We start from the raw sequence: 27,219 nt of genomic DNA, 5'->3' as shown, positions 1-27,219 counted from the left end.
CCGCGCCCGCCGTGACCGGCGCTTCGCCTCCCGCCCCCCGCGGCCCCGCCCCGCCCGGCGCCTGCGCGGAGCGGCGCGGCGGGCGCAGGAATGCGCCTTACGGTTAAATAGTGGGGGCGCAGGGGCGGCCGCCGCGGGCGGGCGGTGGCGGCTCCGGGCGCCGGGAGAGCCTCCATGGCGCGGCGCAGCTCCCGGGGCGGCGGCACCAGCGGCAGAGGCGGCGCGGCGCTGTCGTGACAGCGGCGGGGACTGGCCTTCCTCCAGCCCCGCTCCCGAGCGGGGGCCCCGCGCCGGTGTCCCAGGGGCGCGGCGCCGGCGCTCACAGAGAGGAGCCGTGGCGGCAGCAGCGGCGGCCGGGGGCAGCCGGCGTGTCACCGCCTCTATGATGAAATTCAAGCCGAACCAGACGCGGACGTACGACCGGGAGGGCTACAAGAAGCGGGCGGCGTGCCTGTGCTTCCGCAGCGAGCGGGAGGACGAGGTGAGCCCGCTGAGCCGCCGCGCACGTGGGGCGGGGGGCGCCGCGCTCGGCCTGGCCCGGCCCGGGCGAGGTTCGCGATCCGCCGGCCCCGCCGCTGCCGCATCCCTTTGTCTGGCCGCGGGTCGCGGGCGCTCCCGCGGGACACCCCCAGCGCGCACTGTCGCGCCGGGACTCCCGGCACCCCGAGAGCGGGCAGGGGCGGCACGGCGGCGCTGCGCGGGTCCCGGCCGGCCGGAGCCGGTGGCGGCAGCCCCCGGGCCGTGCCGGCCCGAGCGGTGCCGGGGGCGGGGCGGGCGCGCCTCTCGCCCACCATCTTGGGGCGGTGGGTGCGCGCCCACGTGCGCGGCGCCGCCTTTGTGCGCGGCCCCGGCGCCCCTCGCGGGCAGGGCGAGACTCGGCCCTCAGGGCGGGGTGGGCTGGGCCGGGACACCGAGCGAGCTCCGGGGTTATCTTCTGTGCGCCCGTCACACGCGGAGCACCGGTTAATGGATAATGGCGCGTGGAGGGCAGGGCTGGTGTGGCACCCTGAGGGCGAACCTCCTGACCCGCTTGGGTGCGATAAAAAAAAAGCCTGTGCTTGGAACACCTGGTTTTCCCACGGAGAGAGTAAAATGGGGCTTAGAAATATTTTAGTGAACGAGCTCGGGAGCGAGAGAGTTGTTGCTGCGGCTGTGGTTGTAGCGGGCGGCGCTCATCCGGAATTTTGTGTTGCAGCAGAGTCGGGAGGTAGCAACAAAGTTGTCCCGTGTTCCGAGCCAAGGTCAATGGCACTGCCTGTTATCTGGGAACTCGGCTGATGTTGCATTGCTCAATGCGTTTATAGATGGTCTTGGGCTGGAAGAATACCCTTTTCGATTTCTGTTTTCATATTCTTGCCATGTAATAGCAATTTAGTAGCTATGAAATAACTATAAAAGTTAGGGTTTAGCGGTTTTTCCCTCCCTTTATCTAAATGCTGGAAAATGCTGGTGCCCTTCCCAAGCTGTCAGTTCAGCGAACATTTTCCTTAAATATCTACTGAGTAAATATAATGTAGTGGAAAGAGGCCTGATCTCAAAATACAGGCACTTGAGTTTAAACAAAAAAATTATTTCCTGTGTGGTATAAATATAGCCTTGGGACCATGCTGACAATTTTTTTCCTAATATTGGGAATTCCCAGCCGGAATCTTGCAAGATCTTGATATAGCTTTTTTCTTGGGTTACAGCTTTTCTTTGGTCTCTGAAGTCCAACATACTTCACCATTTATGTGACTTCAATATTTATTTTTGGATGCTACTCCAGCTCAGACTTATTTGGAGTTTGAACACCTGAGCCACTGTTACAGCTTTTTGCACCAATTGGAGTTGGAAATTCATGGTTCGGGTCACCTTTGTCAGTGTTTTCCATTCATTCTTCATTTCCTGATACAACTTCTTGTCATTCTCTTGCAGTCTTGCATCCAATGAGATCACTGGCTGCTTCAGAATATTGTTTGTGTGTAATAACATCCTTTGAGGCTAAGGATGATAGTAGCGGCTTTGCTGGACTGTGTAAGAAGAGTCGGTACTGACCTTCATTGCACTGCAGTCCCTTGTGGTATTCTGGATGGAGTACCTGAATGGCTGGTGTGAGGCTGGGCCTTGGCATCATGCAGGTAGACACACTTGAGGATAAAGTGAATGGGAGAACATCCGATCAGATTTAGGACATAGATTGTGTGTGTGGAAACACTTAAAATTGCCTTCTGACAAGTTGTTTCCAGGAAAGCAGTGCCAACAGCTTGGACTTTCTTAGGAGCTGTTTCCTAAGGGCCAGCTTCCTCTGTATCAATACAGAATCTATTCCTTCAAAGTTTGATGCCTGTTTGTGATTAACTTCAGTCACCAGCCATGTTCTCCAAATTGGGAGTTTGAGGCTTGCTTCTGTCTTCTTAAACACTTGTCCAGGTAGTTTCTGTAATGGTCTACTCCATGTAAATGGCTTCAGTGTTTCTTTTCTAAGTCTATAGAGATTGCACCATCAGTTTTTCACCAGGCTACATCTCCAAGGTGTTTAAGTGTAGGGTAACTTCTGCAGGGAAGGAGCACAAGGGTGGTACCTGCGTGACTGGAGAAGAAGGGAACAGGAGACTCCTGTAGAAGTTATTGGGAGTTTGGGGGAAGGGGAAGTACAGGATAGAATAGTTTTTGTAGTTATTTTGATTTACAGGATAAGCAAAGAGTTGCTTGACACCAGAGTCAAGAAAATAGATCCATCAGCTGAAAATAGTTTCTAGCAATACGTTTCTTTTTAGGAGTCTTAAAAGCAAGAAATCCAAATCTCTTTTTTTTTTTCTGGAGATACTGTCTGCAAGACTAATTTGTTCTACTTTTCATTTGATTAGGGTCTGTCTGGAGGAATGAGTATCTATAGCAATCCTGTGATACAAATCTTAAATTGACCTTTCTCGCTACTTCCATTTTGACCGTCCAAAAGCCAGTCCCTAACCAGTTATAGCTGAGCTTGAGCTTTTCTCCTCCTTTCTTACACTTAGTGTTCGGACGTATCTGTCATTCCTTTCTTAGCATTTTTCACAAACTTGAAGTCTTAAATGATCTTCTCTTAAAAACAGTTTTCTCTTTTGGTCATCATGGTAGCTCTTACATCTCCTTCCATTTGGCAAATGTATTTTTTAATGTGGGTGACACTTGTGGTTGCTTTAGATGGGATTGTGTTGTAAAAAAGGTTACTAATACTTCTCTAGCTATACCAGAAAAAATGTTGTACTATCATGCTGTCATCTGTCATGACTGTAAAGCTTTTGTGTAGTCATCTTGTGTTTACTGGTGATATCTCTTAATTTGTTGCCACCTCATGAACTCTCAACTTGTTCCAGAAATCCACAGCAGTGCTCTTACCTGAAGGTGATCCTTCTTCTGCAGCTCCATGTGATGTCCTCTGATGATATCATGACTTCTGGATGCTGCCTCTCGACTAAGGACTCAGGCATTTTCAGTAATAGCTTTTTGTGCCCATTGACAAATATGGGGCAAGTCACTGAAACATTTAATTTCTTTGTTGTTCATCAGGAAAATTTGCTTGTTATGGCTTCCTGGTTGAGTTCTTAACCATACTGCACTTCTTATGTATGCTGCCTTGGTAGCCTCATTGACATTACAGCTGTGTTTTATGCACAGTCAAGTAACATGTCAGTGGAAAAAGACTGGTCAACCCCATCCCTTAGGTTTCATTATACATCTATTTATTTTATTATTACACAACTATTTACATTGGGTTTCAGTTTGCTTCTTTATTTGTCAATTTGAAACATAGGTATGCAGTAGAATACTGCTGTGGCAAAATTCAGCCTGGTGGTTCCTGCGTGGAGCTGGAAATACAGATGCTGAACTCCTACTTCCCAGCTACAGCCCCCGTCCAGTTAGACTCACTGCCGGACTTGCCAGTCCTTGCTGCCAGGCTTAGAATTGTTGAGTCAGTTCTCTTGAGTGTTACAGGCTGTAAACTTGGGCTTCCCTGCGGTCCTGCAACCTGTCAAAAGCTTCTGCTTTGAGAGCTGATACTGCAGCTGAAAGCATGTACCCAAGATGACTGATGGTTGTTCAGCTGCACCACTGTGAAAATCTGTGTTTCTGCAACTTCGAGTGCCTCCACACAGAACAATTGTGTGCTATATAGTCTGTTTTGGTTTAGATTTTGTTTCCTTCATACTGTATGATTTAAAAAGAACAATCCTTTAAAAAGGAGGAAGCCCAAATAGCCAAGTAACGTGGCCGGTAGCTTTGAGGTTTTTTGAGCATTAAAGGAGGTGGTCTTTTGGACTACTGTCATTAGAGTGTTGCCTGTTTTGGTCTCAGTCATTTGGTCTTCAGCTGTCATCTGGGCTGAAGAGACAGCAAGATGGCTGGATATGAGCTTAAGTGCTTGTTCCTTTTGTTCTTCAGGGAAATAAACCAGTAATTGCAGGGGCTGTCTGCCCTTTGAAAGAAAAGAACATCCTGGAAATGAAGCAGGAGAAATGTCATTAAAAAAATGAAACAAGGCATGCATTCCACTCTGTGGGCATGCAGTGCGTGGCGGGGTGCAGCCTTTTTGCTTTGAACAAACAAGAAGCAGGTAGGTGTGTGCAGAAAGCTGATGCTATTCAGCAGGCAGGGATGGGCTGGCAGATTTGTCTGTGAGGATATGCAAGTTTCTTTTGAGCAACTGGGAGTGGATTGCAGCTTTAGAAAAAGCCTGCAGGAGAACCCTCTTGGTACTATAAGGACTGACTGCTTCCACAGGTTAGAGTTGTCTATGCATTCAGTGTTCTGCAAACAGTAGTTTTACATAAAAATCCTCCTGTCTTAGGGTCTGGGCAGAGGGTAGGCAAGGAAATTCTTACTTTTCAATGCAGAGAACAAGGCATGCCTTTAAAGCACCATGAGCAAATAGTAATAAACATAAATTTTGTAGCAGTTTGCACAACTGAAATAATTTTGAAACCTAATTTAATTTTTTTCCATCAACTACATCTTATACAAATAAATGAGCAGTTATTTTTAAGTATCTTGAATATAAACTTTGAGTGCATCTAATTACTTTGGCATCTGTAACAGTGCTTTATGTAATCAAATATGGTACTGAAAGCCCTACTTTAGTGTTCAGCCAGCAGTTGGTAGTGACAGACCTAAAATAGTTTCATATGCATAAGAAGTCTTCAAGCTTTTCAATTTTTAATTTTACCTTTGTTGTTCAGCCTTGTACATGAGATGAAAACAGATGGGAAGGGTTTTTTTTTATATTGAGACAGTAGTGAGGAAAAATACATTGTTATGCACCTACAGGATATGTAGATTTTTTTTCAGTTGCATGTCAACTGTTTATCTTAGCTTGTAATTTTTAACTCAAGACTCCTAATGTTATAGCTCCTTTTCGGTCTAATTTAATTACTTTAGTTATTTGCTTGTAGAATGTCAAGATAAATTAATCGTGGGTTTCATATTGTTATGGTGGTCAGTTTCATCATTATAAAAAATAGTGTTTCTCAGTTTCGTACAGCTGTTGATTCATATTAGCAATAATTTTATTAAAGGGAAAAGTAAAATGTTGTTTTTATATGCATTGGTCTAAATGGTCTGAAAGCCAGAAAGACCTTTTGTTATGCAACCTGATCCACAAAAGCAGAGCCCAGAAGTATCACTTGGCTACCCTGGCAAAAATGGGGTGTTCTAGGAATTATTATAAGTAAACTTGCACAGTCGTGAAAGATATTCCCTACCTGGAATTTTTCATTTGGTTTCTTTATCCTTCAGTGTAGAGCTCTCAGGTGTAAACACAGAAATAGTGTGTGTTTTCAAATAATCTGAGGTATGACCCTGGCACCTTATTTAAGGGTGACATGGTCTCCATAGTGGTATGGGTTATCTACCTTGCATTATGATGGTCTGATAGAATATAGGCATATTTTAAATGCCAGAGGATACACATTATACTATGGACTTCACACTGTGGCTTTTATTTTTTTGTTTCATGTCCTGCACCCTGCTAATGTCCAGGAAGAGTAATTAACATAGGATAATCGCTGTCTTAGCTTTTCCTCAGTATTTTCTTGACATTTGGACATTATCAGCCAGGTTGGATGAGCAGTCTGGTCTAGTGGAAGGTGTTCCTGCCTGTGTCAGCGGGGCTGGAACTACCAGATGATCTTTAAAGGTCCCTTCCACCTCAAACCATTCTATGAATCTATGATTTGCATGCTGTAGAAAAGGGTATAGCTTGAAAAATCAGGACCTATAAACAGCTTCCGAAATGGCTCTTTATGATGTGTCTACAGAGGCAGCGTTTCTTATAATGTATCCCTGCAGGCTCATAGGGGATTAAAGCTTGTGTTAATGTTAAGAAAAGTTGAATCTTAGGTTGCTGTAGTAGGATTCATGTCAGGTAACCAACTCTGGATACAAGACACTGGTGTTTATTATGTCAACAGAAAAGCAGCTTTCTACAGGCATGGCATATGCACCGTGTTTTCATGCTGGAATATTTTTTTGACAAATTCCAACTACTTGGCAGTAGTGGAAGCCTGCAGGTTTAGTGAGGCTGTGGGAATTCAACAGTTCACTGTGGCAGAAATCGTCGGTCTTCATTCATAAGTCTTCAGATACTGGTATCAGTCAACCATGAGGTGTTTTTTATTTTGAAACCTCCATTTTTTCCCCCATACCTGTGGTATTACTTGTCTGTGCCATATGCATGTTTAATGTGGATGATAGTTGCTCAAAGTGGGCTGGGCTGAGGAGAGAAGGAAATATGGCTGTACCTATATAATATCAGGTTAAGATGTCCTGTAACAAAATACTTTCTGCCCCGTTTAGAAGATATTTTTTGAACTAGTCATATTTATGTTAAGATATTTGAAAAAAAAAACCTTTTTAGCTTACTTGCACCATGGTAAGTTTACTTAGGATTTAAACTGGTGGCAAAGTTTCTATTTGAATTGCTTCAGGTAACTCGGTGGTTCTCAAAACTTCCAAGTTACTGTGAAACAGCATAGTGGCAGACTTCTGAAAAATGTTAATATCATAGCTATATATATACTTGTATACACACAGATATATGCATTCATATCTCTAGCTAGGGTTTGTAGACATGGGTTTTTTAAACATCTCTTGTAGATATGTGAGTTCATAGACCATAGGTTGATGTGTATTTTTTTCCAGTCTTCTTTGTAGAGCTCTGGAAAAGCTTATTTTAATTCGGTGGCTTTTTGACTTTGTGCCTAAACACTTCGGTGAAACCAGTGCTACAAATGTTAACACTTTAAAACAAATTTTTGTCTTTAAAGATGTATCTCAGAGATAGAAAAGGCTAAAAGGTAACTGGTACTTGTCAAGAAATAAACTTGTTAAATCTTTACCTGCAGCTGAACAGCTCTCAAAGACCTGGAGCTCTTGTTTCTGAGAAGTGCTTGGAAGCTGATCCCTTAGTCAAACAGATTATGTTGCTGAGTAACCAGGAAAGCCCAGTTCTCCTGCTTGAGATTAGGCCACAGTTTCAAGTTAAAAAGAAATGGGCAGCAATATTAATTTAGCTCTTTGCCTGCTACCTGAAATTGTGGTTTCTCCCTTGGTGTGCATTAGCAAGCGTGAGGGAAAAGGGTTGTTATGTATAGTGGATTAGGGAACTGGCCCAGTGTGAGAATTAAAACTTCTTTTATAGGCACTTGTGGAAAGTTTCTTGTTTGTTTGCAGGTTTGGTTTTTCAGCCAGGAATCTCCTATTGTCATATGTCTGGGTGCAAGATCTGCACCCTTCATCACCCTGTGAGACCTGTCACATCTGTTTCTCCAAAGCATGCTAAATCTTAGGGGCAGATGGAATGCTGCAGGTGACTTGAGTCGCTTTTTGTGAGGAAATGTGTTCTGACTGGCATGCCATAGTGGTACAGGGCTGTTCTATTCCTGATATGGACACTTTAGCCAAAGATCAAAATGAAGTCTTTTAAATAGCCAGAGGAAGACACTGAAATTCTGTGTCACCATAACATGTTAGCCAAATATTTGAATTTAATGTGAAATAAAGTTTATAAAATATTGTAGCTGTAATTGCAAGTCAAAAGCAAAACTTCTTCTGGAAAAGGCTGTGTCTCTCCTTATTGTCCTATGGCCTTAAAAGTCAGAAGGTCTCAAAGGAAAAATAGTTTGTGCATCTAATTTTGAAGTATTACAAAATTATATCCATATTTCTTTACCATTCATTGTCAGAGTGGGGATAAAGTAGCACTGACAGATATCCAAGCGCTGTTTTGTTGCTTTGAAAAGTGATCTTAAAGTAAAATTGGGGGGATATTTGACTTTAACATATTGTGTGGACAGAACCCAGTTTTTCTGAGATGCATTCAAGATTTGTGCTCAAATTAATGAGCATTAGGATTAATGCACTGCTAGTTAGCCATTCCTCTGCTGTGTTGGCTGCTGTTCAGTGAAGTTAAATCATCTTTTTAACCTCTGTCATAGCTGGGGACTACTTTTTAGTCTATTTTCTTCAAAAGTACTTTGCTAGAGGCTCTTGTATTGGTACAGTCTCATCTGAAATTGGGAGGTTGCAGTGGTGCCTTTATGCCCCAGCTTGTGCTGCTCTGCCCCTTGAGTGGCTGTGGTGTGTGCAGGCTGGACACTGAGCTTTCATGGGGAATCTGCTTTTCATCCAGATCAGCTTCCTGAACTCATCATCCCAGTGTTAGGCGGGGAAAGCAAAGGTGTTGCAGTCTTAAAATGCTCTTAAAATGCTGTCAAGTCTGATCCTAAGGTTTTGTTACTACTTTACAATAACTTTGTGCTGGTTATTTCTCCATGTTTAAAGGAATAAAGTAATTTTGAAAATTATTGCAGTAACAAATGAGGACTATAAGCACTCTACTGAGAATCTTTTCAGGAAGGCAAATGTTCCTTACTAAATGCTGCCTGTGTAGCATCCCAATGGCAAGGTTTAAAGCTACATTTTCCAACTTTCTGCAGTCCAAAAAAAGGCAATGGCATTCTAGGATAAGGATATCACATTAACCTATAGGAGAACTGAGAAGGTGTTTCAGAACTACTAAAGTGAGGCAGTGATTCTTAAAATAGGAAGAAAAAGTGTTAGATAAAGGAAATCTCTTAACTACAGTAGCCGGCTGACATATGCTCTTTAAGATGAGATGTTGCTTTTGCCTAAAAATTTATAGTTAATTCTGCAAATATGATCCAGTGTTTGTAAGAGATGCTTTTCCTTTCTTCTCAATAGAAGTACTGTGTTGCAGCATTCTAAGTTGTTCTGTAGTGCTTTTAAGGAAGCCCCTGAGCTGAAAAGAATTGGAAGTTGAAAGTGTTAGGGAATAATAAAACACTTTCTGTTTGTATTCCTCTCTGAGCATCTGTTTATGGCTGTTTTTAAACAAATCATAGGGCTTGACTGGCCCTTTTGGCTGTACTAGGATTAAACCATCTTTCTCACTCTTTTGTGCACTTGTAACTTCAGTGGACCAACCATGTAGGCTGAGTTTCCATACTGAGTGTGCTAAATTATATTATATTAACCTCCATTAGAGTGGATCCTAACTTTTTTCTCAAAGTAGGCTTGAATGTTTTATCCTCTTAGTGTTTCTGATGCCTATGAAAGCATGCAGTACATGTAACAGAATTTGACACTGTTTTGTACCTGAGAGGTACCTTTGAATGCCTTAATGATCTTTTCTCTACTCTGATCAGTTTAAATCGGAAATGATTGGTGTGTACTCGCGTTTGTGGAGTTTGGGAACCAAATCCTTTTCTTTCCACGCACCTGTCTTCTGAGCAGTACACCTGAGCTTCTTTTAATTGCCAGCTTTGCTATAAAGTAGGGCAGACTTGGCTATCTCCATCAGGTAACTCAAACATCAAGTTGGACATAGCTACTGGAGCAGTGGGAGAGGGGAGAAAATGGGGTGTGCAGTAGGAAAGACAGGAATAGATGGGTTTAGGCTGGGAACAGAGAAATTAAAGACATCTGGTGACAAATACTTGTTATTGGAATGGTATATTTTCAACTGTAAATTTTTCCTTCAAATTGGGGATGACTTTGTTTTGAAGTCTAAAGAATCCAGCTGAGGGGTTTTGCTCTAGCTAATTTAAACTTTAGCCTTGCCTTTTTAAATGTAAATTGTTTTTTAATAGAATTATTTTGGTAAGGTATAATGTCCTTCAGTTAAGAAAGATAGAAAGCAATGATATTTTATATAAACTTAAACCATTTTCTAGCCCTCTAGTGCTTAATATGAAAAAAAATCAAGATGAATAGCTTGTGGTTATAATTTGTATTACTCTGAGCTATTGCCATTTTGGTCTTCTGGAATACATGGGTACTAACTGTTTCATGAGTGGTTTTGACTTGGGAACACTGAAGAGGCCAAAATTTCAGCATCTTTAGAAATTTTCAGTTGTTTGCCTGCAAACTTTGCCAACTTAGCATTTATAGTGACCGAGTCCCATGATGCCACCTGCCCTGGAATAACCTTTTGTGGTTAACCATATTGTTACATGTATTGATAGGTGCTTATTACAAGCAGGCTGGCTAGCAGTTTCTCCTCCCCACTACACTCAAAGGTCATGGCTATTCCTGGACTTGGAAGTGAGCTGAAACTTGGCTGGTAACGCTTAATGGAAGAATTTTTCCTTTGTTTCCTTTTAGCAGAACTTTGCAGTTTCATTTGGCAGCATTCTGGTATCTTTACCTTAGTCTTTGGAGTAAGATAAACTTAGCTATATAACTAGACAAGCAAATGTCATTGCAATACTCTACCTTTTTTGAACAAGTTGTGGTGTTAGAGATATGGGAAAGGCAGTGATCACTAGCAAGTAATAAAATTCAAATCTTAGTCCTTTTTCTGCATCTGGGGGTACAGGACACAGATGACTTTGCATAGGAAGCATTTCTGTTTTTCTTCTGAGCCTAGTGGGGTTACAATGTAAAATTTGGTGTGCATAAGCCAGCAAAAAAATACAGGTGTGTGAGATTCTGCAGTCTTTTCTATTCCAATAGACTATTGTAATCTGCTTGACCATGAGCCTCCTAGAAAAGACTGGATGTCCAGGCAACCTAGATCACATTTCTCCTAGTTTGATTATCTTCTGTTAAGGGAAGGTGAATTGCTGCATTTTTGCTGCTGATTTTTGCAACTCTCTGAGCATGTGAGTGCAGTATCAACCATCTACATCTTTTTGGTGTCTTCATAGTTAAATCACATTTATGTTTACCACCTCGTCATTTAGGTACTGGAGGATTTATCTTCTGGCCACTTACAGATGGAAACATCTCAAAACTACATGAAGGAAGAAAAACATACAAAAAAACCAAAAACATAGAAGCCTTCTTGATGCAATGACTGAAAAAATCTGTGGAATGCTTTTCAGTCTTACCACACAATCCTGCAACTGCTAGCTATCAGGTCTTGTTGTTTGTTGAATCTGATTAACACCAAGTACATTTTTGATAGCATTACCCCAGGATGGCTACTTCATGCCCTAGTGGCTTCATGTGTTAATGGGTGAAAAAAAAATGTGCATCTGAGGATCTCAGATATATATGTTAGTGTGATCCCTTGGACTCGGACTGTAAAAGCAGTGGAATCACAGGAGAATAAAGCACGGGGGGAAAGATGTTTGAGAAAATGCTTCCAGGGTTAGTGGAGGTTTGAATAGTTGCTAAAATGAATTCTCAGGCTGTAATGCTAGAGAGTTTATAGTATACGTAGCTGTAAAGCCTATCTACAAGAGTTGATGTATTTTAATGTTGATTACTTGCTAGATGTATTTGTTTCTGCTTGTTAAAAGGGTGATTTAAAGCTAATATATGTACAAGCTCAGCTTAATAATCTATTGATCAGATTAGCAGTAGTCAACTACTATATATAAAGGCATAAAAAAATCCTGCCTTTATACTACACTGCCAGAATAAACAACCTGATTTATCCCGTAGTTGTAATTAAGAGTTTTATGTTTAGCCTTAACTAAGCAATGAATGCTGATTTTAAATTGTTCTACCAAGCTGGAAATGATTGAATGATAACCATCCTTTTGTTCATTATTGTTGCTAGCTTTCACATGACTGGATTGAGTGCTAGTTTCATCAGCAGAAAACAATTTTTCATGCTTATATCTGGAATTCAGAAATGAATTCATAACTTGATTTTTTACAACTGCTCTTTAAGCACTGCTTAAAGTGGTTCTTTGTAATGATATAGGTGCTCCACCTAAGTGTTGGAAAACATTTTCTAAAATTATTTTTAGTAGGGCTGTGTACACTATGTGAATCTTTTGTTAATGTCAAAGGATCCTAGGAAACCAAAACCTTTGGCTGTAAAGATCAAGTTAAGATGCATTTTGTCTAATCTTACTGCTTTCGCCAAATATTCTTAGATTTTTAGATAGCTGAGTAAAATACTTGAGTTGACTGATAACATGGACATTTAGATCAGATGCTAAGAATGCTTCTGTACTAAATGGTGTCTCTGCTGGATTCCTTACTTAGCACAGGAAAAAACTTTGGGGAAATTAGTCCTACCTTAAAAGATTCTCCACTGTACTAGCCTTGACTGCACATAAGATAAACATTGCAAGACAGTATCTGTCAGATAAGGCTCTTCCAGGTGCACCTCAGTGTGCACACGTATTGTTGCATTCACAAAGTATGCAGTCATCTGAAATACACTCCCAGTTCCTGTAGGTGAACCTACAGCCTATTTCCATGAGTGCCAAAGGGGCATAGTGTAAGTGGTAATCATTTCCCTGTTGGTGTCATCAGAGAAATATTTTCCTACTTAACCCAACAGGGGGTAAGTTTGAAGTCCATAAAAGTGAGGGCTGGGACTGTCACCGCAGTTGTCTGGCACCAGTTAAAGCTACAACCTTTAGACTTGAGGTTCTCATTCCAGTCTTATAATTGCTTTTCAAGATTTGGGCACTGACCCTGCCCTTTTACTCCCCACAGTCAACCTTTTACTTCAGGGTAGGGTTTATGTCAGTAATGCCTAGAATAGGAAGTCTTTTACTACACAGATGACTGAGAATGTCTTAGTAACTGGGATGTGCCTCAAATAAAAGTTAAACTGCTTATTTCCAAGTGGTCCTGAATCAAGGTCTTATTTTCATAACTTCTACTGCAAAATTACTCCAAATACAAGGTACTGTAGTTTGTTGGACAGGTAGCTAACATCTTCTCTGCTCTGAATATTATGAAGGACAGATCCTATAGACAGAGGCTTTTAAATTGGTGTATATCAATGACAGAACCAGGTTAGAGTCAAATTAAGTGAAAGTAAAGTGTCTTGGGGAAAAAAAGTTAAATTTAGAAATCAAATTCAATGTGTTGTGCTTTTTCCTCTTATGTAAATGTTTAAAAGAAACCAAACTGGACAAGGGCCGATGAAGTACTTTCCCTGTATTTTAGTTATGCAATAGTGTAAGCATGTCATGCTAACATAACACTTCAGTAACTAAAAAGAAGCTGGTTTCTGACTAAAAATTAAAAGTATTTTCAAAAGTCTATTTTTAGCCAGAAGATGCCATTCCAGAAGAATTAGTTTAACTTCTATGTGATGAAAATGTCTTAATTTTTACACTTTGCCATCTATATGATTTTAAGACTTAGTTCTGGAAAATACTGTTATTAATTTTTTGTTGTGCACATTATTCTGTATTTCCCACATTGTTTCTAAGCATCCAATGAAAGCATTTGTACAAAGAGTTTGCAATGACATTGTCTTGACTTAGTTTTACAAAACAGATTGGATGTCAACTCTTTTCCTCTTTTTCCAACTCCTGCTTGCTTGCTATGTTTTGTTTCTAAAGTCTAAAATCCCTCTGGCTGGGTGAAAAGTGCCTTTCTGCAAAGGCAGACAGTCGTGGGATTTGTGCCTCGTGAGCTGTGTGTAACAGTCACTTGCAATTCTTCCCAGGTGCTGTTGGTAAGCAGTAGCCGATACCCAGATCAGTGGATTGTACCAGGAGGAGGAATGGAACCAGAAGAGGAGCCAGGGGGAGCAGCCGTGAGAGAGGTGTATGAAGAGGTAACTAAACAAAAAAACCAAAACAAAGCAAAAAATCCAGCTGGTCTTTGCTGCTGTTGTCTTCAGATGGGAACTGAGAAAGAAGGGGGATCTGCCTCCTTTATCCAGTATTTTTCTGAGTCCTTTGTGGTTATGAAATTCAAGTAACTGCAGTTCTGTGTGTTAGAACTGGGGTGTAGTGGGGTGAAGTGAACTAATTAACTTAGCTTCTTCACAGCTCTTTCATTTCATAGCTAAAATTCTGTCTGCCTATATAAACAAGTACTGGAAGTAGAACTGTGACTTTATGCCAAATGACATGTTATAGTAGTGTAACATTTCTGTGTTTGTGAAGAAAATGTTTGACTTGCAGCTCTTGTAGAACAGAGTGAAGGTAAGCTAACCATTAACATGTAACTGCATAAGAACAAGAAATCAACAGACCTTTGAGGACATTCCAAACTAAACAGATTAGAAACTGATCTATCTGAGCAGTTGAGAAGTCATACATTTAGGGCTTCTTATCTATCAAGAAGGCACTGTGGTTATAGTCTGTCTATCTCCGCCCCTGTGACTAGGCAAAACAGAGCTTTAAGTCATGATGAATTCACGTGGTTTCCCTGTACTACAGTACTTAAATTTCAAATTCAGAATTCTGGGGTTTCACTTGCTATTTAATTTTCCTAGGAAAATTGTCAAAAATATTAATATTATCTGATACCTAACAGCCATGTCTAAACCAAGTAAAACTGCAAGAAAAATCAAAATACTTTTAAATAGAAGACATAAGATTTTTCATAAACTGTATGCATTCTGGTGAGTGAACGACAGGATTTCTACTAGACTTAGTTTTCTCATCCCATTTTGCTATTTCCAAAACACACTAATATTATTGCTGATTAGTATGTATGTATGATTTTTTTTTTCTATTAGCTATGCTATTTGGTGCTTTATCTTGCTCACCCTTAAGGTTGGTTCTGTTGTGGTGTTGAGGCTTAGGAACTTGATGTGGATGTGACTTGCACCGAACAGTGCCTGCAGTTCTGTGTCAAAATGAGATCATCTGTGAACTGTAGTTCAGTGACCCTTCTCCCACTTCACTTGGGGAACAGACTATTTCACTATTCACTGCTGTCAGCAGCCTTCCTGCAGCAAGGTTCAAGCATGAATAACCCTCACTTAATCAAAGGTGTTCCAGACTGTGCTCAGTTTTGGCTGGAGGAGCCCATTTTGATCTACACAAGATGTACTCAGCCACGGGGTACAGTCCATTTGGAAGGAGCAAAGAGTTTGAATTCTAGCAATGAGTCAGCAAAGATTTAGGCTTCCAAGCGGTTGTAACACCTCTAGGGAAAGTCTTGTCTTCCCACTGTCATGAACTCATGGGTGAGATTAAAAAGCACAGTCCTCTGCTTGGTGTTCTTAGGAACACTGGTAATTTTAATTGCTGATCTGACTTAAGGTATAGTCCAAGATGAGGGATAGCAAAGTCTCATCTCCATGTTAAATTAGAGCTGACTAAAGTGTAGTCATACGTTTGGGGTCTTCTCTTTGGTGGTGTAGAATGGATGATCTTGAAGGGACTATGCTTTGTATGATGTTTTGGAGTACGATATAAGTTCCAGCCATGTTCAGCTTTGAGCTGTGCTTGCAAATGCATGGAGAGTTTTCACAGACATCGGGCTTTAATAAGCAAAAACAATTTGGTTACACTTGTTCTACTCCCTCAGAATTTCTAGGGTATGATAGCTTGTATAGCTGATAGAAGCTCATACCTTAAAATAAAATATTCTTCAGCTACTGGCTAAGTCTTACATGCATCCATGAGACTGCAAAGTGCTATATTAAAAAAAAAAAGTGGTGTTTAGGGGTCTGAGCCATGGAAACTCATACTGACCTTTCTACAGGTGGACGTCCTTTCTATTTTTATACTAAGGTCAATGTCACCTGGCAAGCTTGTTACAGTACAGTGAACTGTTAAGAGTTTTGTGAGTGAATAAACTTCAAAGAAAGCACAGTGGTGCTGGTTTGAAATGTGTTTCTTCAGTTTTGGGTCATGCACACACTAAGCACTGGTTTCTATTAATTTATTAAAATGGATAAATTCATAGTGGGAATTATAATGGCATTCCTTCATGTTAGATGTGTTGATAGCCCACTGGCTTTAAATATCCTCACTTCAACACCAACAGTAGTGTATTTAGAATCTTTGTTTTACAACTCAAAGACCTCTGTAATCAAATGTATGGGTGTTGCAGTTGTTTCACAGTCTGCCTGTGTACATGACTCCAGGGTTTTTTTAATTCTTGAATTCTGTTCATGTTAGTGATAGGAGTTTTTACCTCTACTGAATATTCAGTGTTTCATTTAAGGTTGTCTAACATTTCACAGGTTACAGGAAATTGACAGTTACCTTAATTATTTAGATACAATAAACTTTTACAAACCTGAAAGTAGAATACTGAAATGAAGTTACAGTATAAAGCAATCCCAGAAAGGTATTGAACCTCATCTAAATGAGGAGCTACTCCATTAATGAATTTGGAGCTTTGTCTTTAATTGCATAGCATGAAAGATGAAAATAGGTTGTGTGCACATGCACTGTTCAAAGAAAAATGACACAAATGAGTAGTAAGTCACTTATGCCCAGCCTTGTAAATGGAGATCTGTGAACCACTCCCTTTACTTGCTCCATCTTACAGAGAAGAGACTCTTGTTTTGTTTGGCTTAGCAGTGTATTGAAAAGCCTATGGAAAAAGACGCAATTTCCCCAGCCCTGTGTGGATATAGTCTCTGACAAGAAGAGGGTGAGCCTGAAGATTAATTTGCTGCAACTGTGAAAATGGCACTAATATCATCTAAATACTTCTCACAGGAAATAGAAGAATTAGCTCCAGGGAGCATCTAATATTTGAAAAATGATTGAGTGCTACAGACTAGAACTAGACACTGCAAAAGTAAATTAATTAATAAAACACACTCTCAGTTGAAACATGTTGTCAAACATTTTGTTTTAGAAATGTATGCAGAAATGGGGCAGGAGTAGTCTTGCCGTCATCCCTTCAGGAGTGTAGCCATTAAAATGGCTACAGTACTAACCCACAGATGCCAGAGTTAAAAATAACTCAAATCTTTCAGATCTTAAGCAACTTTCTGGTAGACTGTTAGCTTAGGAATTAAACTGCAGCATGACTCTTGCTCCATCTACAGGAAACAGGCGAGTCTGATGCTCATGTGAGACTGCAGTACCTCCACAGCTGCGAAAAGGAATCACCTCCAGGCTACACTGATTATGGGATGAAGTGGCTAGTTCTCTCTCTTGTGGCTGGATTCAGACTAATGCTAAAATATATGCATAAGATTCAGATCTGAGGTCCTCTTTGCATAGTACTCAGACTTTCTTAGAGAATTGTTCTGGAGAAGTATAGCACTTAATTCAACGGCATTCTTCTGTCAGAAGAAGGCTGAGGTTTTTCAGGCTTTATCCCCAAAGTTTAGACGGCCTTACACGCTTAAAGAAGCCTGTAGGGTTCTGTTTACTTGAAGAAACATATTTTAACAGCCATGGGTACAATAAAAGCCAAAGGAAGAAGTATGAGAGGCCATTGAAAATGGTTCAAAGTCTAGAATTTAACCAGTGTACTGGATTAGAAGCTTACCATTAGAAAAGGGGGAACTGCTTTTGATGTTCTGGGGATAAAGCTGAAGTATTTCTTGGTCCTCTAGCACTTAAATTTGACACATTTTGAATTACATTACAAAAAGAACTTGAAGGAAATATTAGTAAGAGCACTTAGAAGATCACTGTCAAATTCAAGGTCCTTTTTCAACTATGAAGATCATTCCGTTGAATATTATTTTCAGGGAAAAATCACGAGACTGAGTTACTACCTTCTTACACTTTTGAGTGTAGAGGTTTTCAAAACACACTGCTGTCTGCAGGCATGATGCTACATTTTGGAAAAATGTATATTTGACTAGAGAGATAATTAGACATCAGTTACAGTAATCACATTTATGTAGCAACACATGATTGCACCAAAGCTTCATTTTGAGCTTTAGGGAGTTTTTACACTTGATGTAATGGAGTGCTTCTAATAGTTTCATTCAGAATTAGTCAGCTACATGTATTTGTTTAAACCATTGATCTGGTTGGAGGAGGGAAGAGGAACTGTTAAGTAAATTCCACTTTGAGTAACATTGATAAATTCACATTGTGACTGGGATACCACTAAGTTGACAAAACTTCTCTATGAAAGCTATTCAGGTTCAGTAAACCTAACTGGTCATGGTGTTTTTGCCACGTGTTAAATAGTAGTTAGTTGTCAAACTCCCACTGAAGTGATACTGTGATGCTGAGGAAATTAGGACTGATCAGGAAAACTTAAACATTTCTTCAGCACGCTGCTTTTCATGAATAAGTGTTTTTTCATTACCCAGTATAAAGCAATCTTTAGGGCCTGTTGTGGCATAGCTTACTCTTTCAGCCCAAAACAAGGGCCTGGCACTTTGCTAATTAATGTGCTTCTTAATCACTTAACAAGTCAAGTTGTTTATTTTTGCTTTATGAGCTCTAACAGATATCTCAGCCATCACAGCTGACACACAGAATATTGTATGTAGTTTTGCATTAACTTTTGCTCTAGCTCTTGCTTTAGATAAGCAAAATGTCTTGATGATTTTGCATGGGCTGTGATCGGGCTTCCTCCATCAAAATGGCTTAATAAATAACATCAGCCATCTGCCTTCTTTAAAAAGACAGTCACAGAAAACATTCACTTGTAAGACTTTGATCAGACTTATTGCTAAAGCCTGCCCAGTCATTTGTCAGAGTTACTCATTAAAATGTAATGAAGATCCATATGGTCCTTTATATAAAGACATAAGACATCAATAACTTTTTTTGGCTAAGGCTGGAAGTAAAGACTGAAAATTAGAAAATGTCATCTTAGCACTAAGAAATCATGTTTTAAATATTGGTTATACAACAAGACAAAAACAATCTAAATATGACTTTGTCTGCCAGTAGGCAACATATGCCTTTATGTCTCTGTCATATGGACTGAGTTTTGTTTAGAAATAATGGATGACTGTAAGCCATGTCCCTTGGAAGAGGCATTATATATTACTTTTGGAAAAGCAAACCTTAGAGTCTTAGTAGAAAGTAATGACTACCTTCTCTGAATGATAAAAATTACAAAGCATGGGCTGATACAGGGTTGGGGTTTTTTTTAATATTGGAGTAAAACTCTGAATTGAAAGCCTTTTATAATGGTAGTAGCTAGAAAAAGAGTTCAAAACTGCAGAGAATTGGGGATATAAGCTTGGAGTTTATATTACATGCCAGAAGCTACTTCAATATGAAAACCAGCACACATGAAGTCATTATGCTGCAAGATCCACGCAATAACCTACAGTTTAATTTATTATTGTATTTTGAAAACTTGTATTTAAATTTCTGTGTCAGATAGCACTGGAGTTTCAATGATTGCTTCTTTAAATTATTTCTAATACTACTTGAAATTCTCTTGCCCTTTCTACTTTCCTGGATTATTTCAGTATTGGGTATGATTTATCTATTTAATAAAATACAGTACACTAAAGTGTGGTAAGTAATACAGTATTTTAGTCTGGATGGAAATCTTGAAAGATTTATGGATTCTTTGATCCACTCATCAGGGCAAGCTTTTGTACTCTTAATACTCATAAAGAGTGTAAAATCAGAATCTCCAAAATTAGTGCAGCACTATCTAATTAAAAGTGAATTTAAAACTCCTCCTTAAGTAACCCTAAAAAGGAGGAGTATGCTAATGCAGGATGATGGTACAGCTACTTTATTTTTTAAATTAGACCAAATGCTAACACTTTTTCCTTTTCGTTTTGTAGGCTGGAGTAAAGGGAAAGCTAGGCAGACTACTTGGGATATTTGAGGTGAGCTATTTCCTTTAAGTTCTAAAAGCAATGGTTTATTTGTGAGAACTGATAAGCTGCTACATCAGACTTAAGTTCATAAGTGTTACTTACCTATAATTTTGCAGTGTTACTGGATCTGCTGCATTAGACAGGACTTCAGGTGTTACATGACATGTGAAGATCTGAATAGGAAGAGTTCAAAGTACTTACACCAGTTTCACAGAATATTCTCAGTTGGAAGGGACCCACCAAGATCATCAAGTCCAAGTTTTAAGTGAACACCTTCTGCAGGGATCAAACCCATCACCATGGTGTTATCCAGCACCAGGGTCTCACCAGCTGAGCTAAGCTCAGGTCATTTTGGACCTTTACTGGAAATACTAAATTAGTACTTGGACAATACCTAGAAGTTAAAAAAAAAATCCCTGAAAACCAAGCCATTTTTAGAGGTAGTATTTCTGAAACATTACGCTAGCCTTTTTTGAGGCACTCTTTTGACTTTTCCTCCCTGGTTAGATTTTGCTGAAGTAATTTGTCAATTTTCACACATGTAAATTAATGACTCTGGATATGAATTCTCATTATGGCTTTGATTCACTTAAAAAGGCCAAGGCTTTGGATAACACATAAATCTAACCTTTAGCAAACCCTGGAGTTCAAAACATCTATTTGATAGTATGAACATCAGACTGAACTACCAGCAGCGCAAGGACACATGCTAGCTAGAACTCTGTTTCAGTGTTGGTGTTGCCCACTTCTGCTCAGGTTCTAGACAGGAGCAGACTGTAGTTTTAATAGTCTTCAGCTCCTAACACATCCAGTGTTACTATGTTGTGCTGTATATTAAGTGGAAATCCCTTAGTCTCAGTTAGGTACAAATCTTCACCCAGCTTTTACAGGCAATGGATTCCTGACAGGGATTTCCTGTGTGAAGTATTACTTAGTCAGGTGTCCCATTGTATGAAGTACAGAAGTCATGAGACAATTAATTAGAGAAGCTCCTGAAGCTTTGTAGTTAGTACTACTCACATTTTTGGATATTTTTTGGTTTTGAGTTGAACTGGATGGTCCTACACATTTAAAACTTGGCTGTGTTTTAACTCTGCTGGTCAGTCTACAAAAGACTATTCTCCATTTCCCAGCTCAGACCAAAAAAACCCAGGACATTTATCATGTTGTTGGCTTAAGACAGGAGCTGCAAAGCATGAATTTTCACTTATAATTCAGGTGTATGTTCATCTGAAGCCTTCACACCAGCTAGACCAGAAGAGAGAAAAAATGGCATTGTGTCACTTTTCTAGGTTACTTCTAACTTAAATAAAGGCCCTACTTTAGTTTCCCAACAGGCCCCCACAAACTGTTTGTTGTTAGTACCATGAAGGGGGCCACACTTCATGTCCTGGGGATGGTACTAAGAGAAGATGGAAATAAATGCTGCTGCTGAGTCCTCTTATTCTAGAACTACAGCCAGAAAGGATACGTTACAAATATATGTATCCTATTTAATGGTGATACTGACAACTCCTGGAGAATTTTTGTTTCCTAGTAAAGCACAACAGCTCAAAACTATATTAAGCTTTAGTGAAACTAAGTAGGAAAGGTTATTGGCAGAAGGATACAGCCATCTGTTAGGGGAGCTAGGCCATAACATCTCTTGGTTCTTAATATAGTTGTAATTGTAGATGGTCCTGGTTTTATTAGGAGCTCAGTTCTTCTCCGAGAGGAAGGATGGTCTGACTGATCAGGTGGCACCTCAAACACTGCCTGCTCTGTCGGGTAGCCTGCTCTGGAGCAGCAGGGAGTGATGTCTCTGCAAACCTGGCGTGGACTGGCTGCAGCACAGCGGCCTTACCCTGAGCAGGTACCTCTGCCAGACTCTGTTTAACCTGCCTTGTGCAAAACACATGGCCTTGTTAACAGGCAGGGAGTGCTGCCATCGTGGCAAACCTGCTGAATGAGCAGATGGCAATTGTTTTTGCATTTGTCATGATTGCAAGCATAGGCTTTTTAATTTGCCTGACTCAGAGAGTGAAACTTTATAGGCAGCAATTGTGTAGGTGACATGGCCACATGATGCAGTGGTTCCATCTTGCAAAAAGTGTTTGGGTTTTTTTAAATGACCTTTCATCCCGGAAGTTTGTTGTGGAAACAGTTTTAGCAAATGAGGTATACTGTGGTAATTTACAACCTATGTAAAAGTAAGTACCAGTACTTATCTAGGGCAGTACTAGTGGACAACTGCTAATATTTTGCTGGGTGACCAAAAACACACTTCGGTCAGAACTTCACAATCTTCAAAATTGTTTGTATTGTCTTTGGATTTGTTCAGTTATTTTAGTCTAGTAATAGACAACAGCTGTTTCAAATAAAACTATTGTTTTCTCATCATTTTGGGTCTCATCAGTACAGATGTTTGTTTAGTGAAAATAAAAGCCAGCCTTGCTGGCAACTATCCTTTAGAGGTAAGTAATTTCTAATCTTGCAGTTGTGGTAAGTCTGTAAGTTATTTAGATGAGAATTCAAACTTGTACTTCTACTATTCAAGCAGAACCAGGATCGGAAGCATAGGACATACGTTTATGTTCTTACTGTGACGGAAATACTGGAAGACTGGGAGGATTCAGTTAATATAGGTAAATTAATTCTCTGTCCTTATGTGCTACACTTAAAAATGTTTTAAGTAAACTTTTCATTTTTCTGAAGTAATTTGTGTAATTCAGGGGGAATACTAATTTTGTTCTAGAAAAAGTCAAGGGATGCTGTTCTTGCACACTTTTAATACACACATAACTAGGGTTGCTTCCAACATAGTGTTACTCTCATTCTTAGAATACGCTAATTATAACATTATGACAGAATAAACATGGTAATTTTTTAAAGGCCAAATACTCTACTGCCAAATACTTTTTTCCATAAAAAATAATGTTTTACTGTCTGATACTCCAGGGTGTTTTTGAAAGGGTCCTTGATCTTAAACAAGTGGTTTATATATGTTCAAGCACAGAACTTGTAAGGCTGTAAAACCAAATGAAAAATAGAATTAATACCATTTTTAACAATACTATAATTGACCTTGTCTACATGTATTTTCAGAGACTCTGAATTTTAAAAACCTACTTTTAAGATGGTCTTAAGCTGATCTTAGTAAAGTCTTGAAACTTTATACGTAAAGTTTTATACATGTCTCATGCAAGGTATACTATTTTTTAAAACTTACAGCTAACCTGAGTAACTCCATGTATGGTGGATGCATATGGAGACTCTGAGTATGGAACATGGCTCTTGAAATCAGACCGAACCATTCTACATGCATGTTCAGTCTAAAGATTGGTTTTCTGCTAGGCATGACAATGTAGGATGGCAGTATCAAGTCATTTAAATAATGTCACACATTCCTCTAATGACCAGATGTAGCTTTTGGAGCATATGAAGTCATATGAATTTCTATCCAGTATCTGCTTCAAGAGAGTTATCTGAAAGGCTTTATTATGAATTGCATTTTAGTAAGCTTGAGTGAATCTCTTGTGTTGATCAGTTCTTTCAAGGTCTTTTTGTTCACTCTTTTGCCTGACAACTTCAACTTCCAAAGAACTGAGAAAAAGTGAATAACTAGATAATAACCAGTAGTGCTGTTAAAATTTTATAACTCTGTTCTTTCTTGTGGATTGTGCTCATTCAGGAAGGAAAAGAGAATGGTTTAAAGTAGAAGATGCAATCAAGGTCCTTCAGTGTCACAAGCCTGTTCATGCAGAATACTTGGAAAAACTGAAACTGAGCTGTTCACCCACTAATGGAAACTCTGTGGTTCCCCCTCTTCCAGATAATAACTCCTTATATGTCACTTCTGCACAGACTTCTGGGTTGCCCTCTACTGTGAGATAAACATTTGGATTCCCTTTTTATTCGTGTCATCACAACAGGAGACATCTGTGATCACACATAGGCATCTGTATAACTGTCAGTTCTAAGTGAAATATGTGAATGTGTCATAATGTCAAATTTATTTGAACATGTTTTTCTTTTAACAATGTAAAGTAGTATTTCAGCAAACCAAAGCCATATAGGGATTTTTTTAAGATGCCTTAATAGGCCATTAAAAAAAACTTGACTATATAAATTTATAAATTTCCGTATCTGCTAAAATAAAATATGCATCTCGGTGGTGTTCAGCTTATTTAAAACTTGTGAGTTTTAGTCAGTAGTTAAAGCTTGAGCAAATAGTCCTATACTAAACTCCTCTTTGGTATCCACAGATGAAGTGCTAAGACCTTAAGCTGGCAGTATTTGGGTAAATGTGTAAATTTTGGATGTGTTGAAGGCAGAGACGCCCAAGGGTGACTACAATAAAGCACTAAACCTCATTCAGCCTGTCAAGAGCAAGGAATACCAACACTAAGCACTGCTTGCCTCAGTTATCCAAAAGGTTGCCTTGTCCTATGCAATCTTCATGTAACAAATAATGAGGGCAAGAACAGTAACTTTGTCTTGCAGCTACCAAAACTATCCACTAGACTTTTGTTTCATCACTTGGTCAGCTGGTGAACTGTCAGAAGATTTGTGTGAAAAGCGCTGTAGATCTTTCTTCCCTTTTTTTTTTTCCTTCTAACCTTGATATATGTTTTGTTCATGGTGTGATTACACCACAGGTTCAAAAAAACTCGTGTCTACAATTAGAAACATCTCATGTAGTGTTAGTCTGTTGCAATTTAAAAATGTTTGGAGGAAAGCCATCCTTAACCAGGGGGCACCCTTAGGTTGCAGCGGTGTCTATTAGCAAGGATGTGTTGAGGTGCCTTGCCCTGCAGGAGCCAGCAGCGCTGCCTCCAGTGCTTGGGACAGGAGTCTTGATGCCTACTGCACACCAGCAGAGAAGTAATACTCCTTTGTCTCACTACGAGTGCTGAAACCCTCCATTTTAAGTTAATTCTTAAATCCTTCAGTTCCACTGTTTAAACATCAGTTACTTTAGCTTCTTCAAATAAAAGCTGGCCTCTTGGTAAAAATATAGTTGGAATAAATGAGGTTCAGCTGACAACCTCCCTGTTCTAATTATTTCTCCTGCTTTTTATCTGAGAAGATGAGAACTAAATCCACTATTGGTCTTAATGTTTTTACCATAGGATTATTCTCTCTGTATGTGTGTGTGTGCATGGTTTCTTCTACAAGAACACAATCTAATTCACACGAACGTCCTACTTCTGAATTTTTCTAGGATCTAAACCCAACTGTACCTCCTTTATATCCAGCCAAAACAGGTTGAGGTAGACCACTGCCTCACATGTGAAGTTTATTCTGGGTAAAGCTCATTCTCTTAGACAACATTTGAACATTTGTAAATAGTCCAACTAGTAAATAGTGAGTGTAAAATGGAAAATAAATGTAATTTAAACCTTTTGTTACTCAATACACAAATGGTTAACTTCTACTTTTTTAACACAAATTGTGTAAAATGCTGCTATGAATTTTTTTGTGCTGTTACACTTTTTTAGGGAAAAAATGATGTTGCCACAAGTTACTCCTAGAAAAACAATCTTGTGCCATATCTAAATGCAGTGAGACTAGGGAAACAGATTATCTGATCTCTTAATGCTGCTCTCTTTGAAGAGTCATAAATACTACTGAGAAGAGGCATGAGCCACAAAGCTGAAGACTTCTGAAACAGGGGGTAGGACACTGCTTGCCCTCCCTTTTGGCTCCTAGTCCAGGTCACTTCCAGAACTGGAAAGAACACACAAGTGTTCAGGTGCACCTCAAGGTGGAAGTATTGCCAACAGCTTATCCATCCTTTGAGCCCTGAGGTGAGGGCAGGAAGAAGCATTGCTATTTCAGTAGTGCACACGTGGGTACACCTGTTTTACACTGAACCTGTTCCAGACTGGGACACCATTTGCTCAGCTCCCTGCTTTCAGCTGTTTAGCCCGGTGCAACAGAAGGTGGGGTTGAGCACGATGAATGTCTTTGTTAAAATCATGCTCATGGTGTGGAATGGTACCTCTAGCTCCAAAGCTGCCTTTAAAAGAATGAGTCATTTAGCTCCCTTTTTTGATCACTTGAATGCTCACTTCTGTTGTTCAGTAGTTATTTTAACACTTTAAATTGAACAAACATGTATAGGTTTTCCTATAACAAGATTATATCAAATCCATGAAAGCTAAAACAGCATCCAGAGTTTGAGTTTGTATTCATTTAAAAAAAAAAGCTGTCTCCATTTCAGATTCTTGGAATGAAATCAGTCCAAGCTTGTATGAGATTTAGTGGTAATGCATGATCTTATTTTGTAACTCTTGAATTATGTATTTGATAATAATGTAAAATGTACAGTATTGCTGTTGCTAACAAACTCAGAGTTGATTGCCTATAAATATTTTTGGTCACACACATTTGAGCTGTTCAGTAGTGCCAGACAGATTTTTTTTTTTAGACAGCATTTGTTGTATAAATCTCTTCAGTCTCTATGCAACCTTCAGAATGAAGCTCTATTGCTTTGACTTCTACTCCCTTTCAAAGAGAAATATTTTGTGAATTGTGATTTAAACTGAAGACACTTCAGTTTCGCTACAGGGAACAACTGTAGTAAAGGGACAGCGGTATGGCTTCAGTACTAATGAAATCTGACACTAAACTCCAACAGAAAGAGTTGTAAAAATGGGAAGAGGAAGGCTACAATTTTTTCTACTACCTATCAATTTAAATGTTAAAAGCTTTTTTTTTTTACATGAATCTCTAGCTCAGTGGGCCAAACTTATTTCAGACAAAGCAAATTTGGGATTCTTCTCATGCCAAAAATTCTGTATAATGTATCCAGATTTGGTTCTCCAGAGGAAAAAGGAAGAGGACAGGTTCTCATCTGCAATTGTCAGAGTCTAGTTTGTACTGCTGCTTTTCCTGGCTGCTACATTTTGAGATTCTCATGAGTTACGTTAGGGTGGTATCAAAGAAAAAGAGCCATAAAGTTTAAAATCTCATGGAGCCAGAATTAAGCAAGATGGATGTGCTTTTAAACACAAGAAAACTTGAGGTATTACAGAGAGGCTGTTCAAGTGAAAAATCTTATTTTGGTGCTTACTGCACCCCTGACTTAGCCTAGCATTATTAACAATGTGCTGTGAAAAGAAACATGAGGGGCAAACATTTGGTTTACTTACCAAGCATGGTTTGTGAAGTGAAAACTGAAAGGAAGCGGGGGTGGGAAGGGAACTAAGTTGTAAACATTTTGACCTGCTTGCATGGATTTTCTTTAAAGATTGATGTAAGAATTTTGACTTTTTATATTTGAGAAATACCGGAATAAAATCTAAATTAGTCCTGTG

General features: G+C 39.6%; 1 protein-coding gene across 2 annotated transcripts; it reads left to right on the top strand.

Moving 5' to 3' along the window:
* Positions 1–42: 42 nt before the first annotated feature.
* Positions 43–27,219, top strand: NUDT4 (nudix hydrolase 4). 2 transcript variants are annotated; one of them, XM_063396334.1, is made up of 5 exons: positions 43–481; positions 13,907–14,017; positions 19,883–19,927; positions 22,455–22,542; positions 23,589–27,219. In XM_063396334.1, exons 1-5 carry the CDS (start codon positions 383–385, stop codon positions 23,789–23,791), a joined length of 546 nt encoding a protein of 181 aa, XP_063252404.1. In that variant the 5' UTR covers positions 43–382; the 3' UTR covers positions 23,792–27,219. The 2 variants fall into 2 exon arrangements, with proteins under 2 accessions (XP_063252404.1, XP_063252405.1); XM_063396335.1 differs by having other exon boundaries at positions 44–481; positions 22,458–22,542.

Source organism: Prinia subflava, chromosome 4 (assembly GCF_021018805.1).
Source record: "Prinia subflava isolate CZ2003 ecotype Zambia chromosome 4, Cam_Psub_1.2, whole genome shotgun sequence".
Classification (NCBI taxonomy): Eukaryota; Metazoa; Chordata; class Aves; order Passeriformes; family Cisticolidae; genus Prinia; species Prinia subflava.
This window is presented reverse-complemented; position numbering and strand designations above follow the sequence as displayed.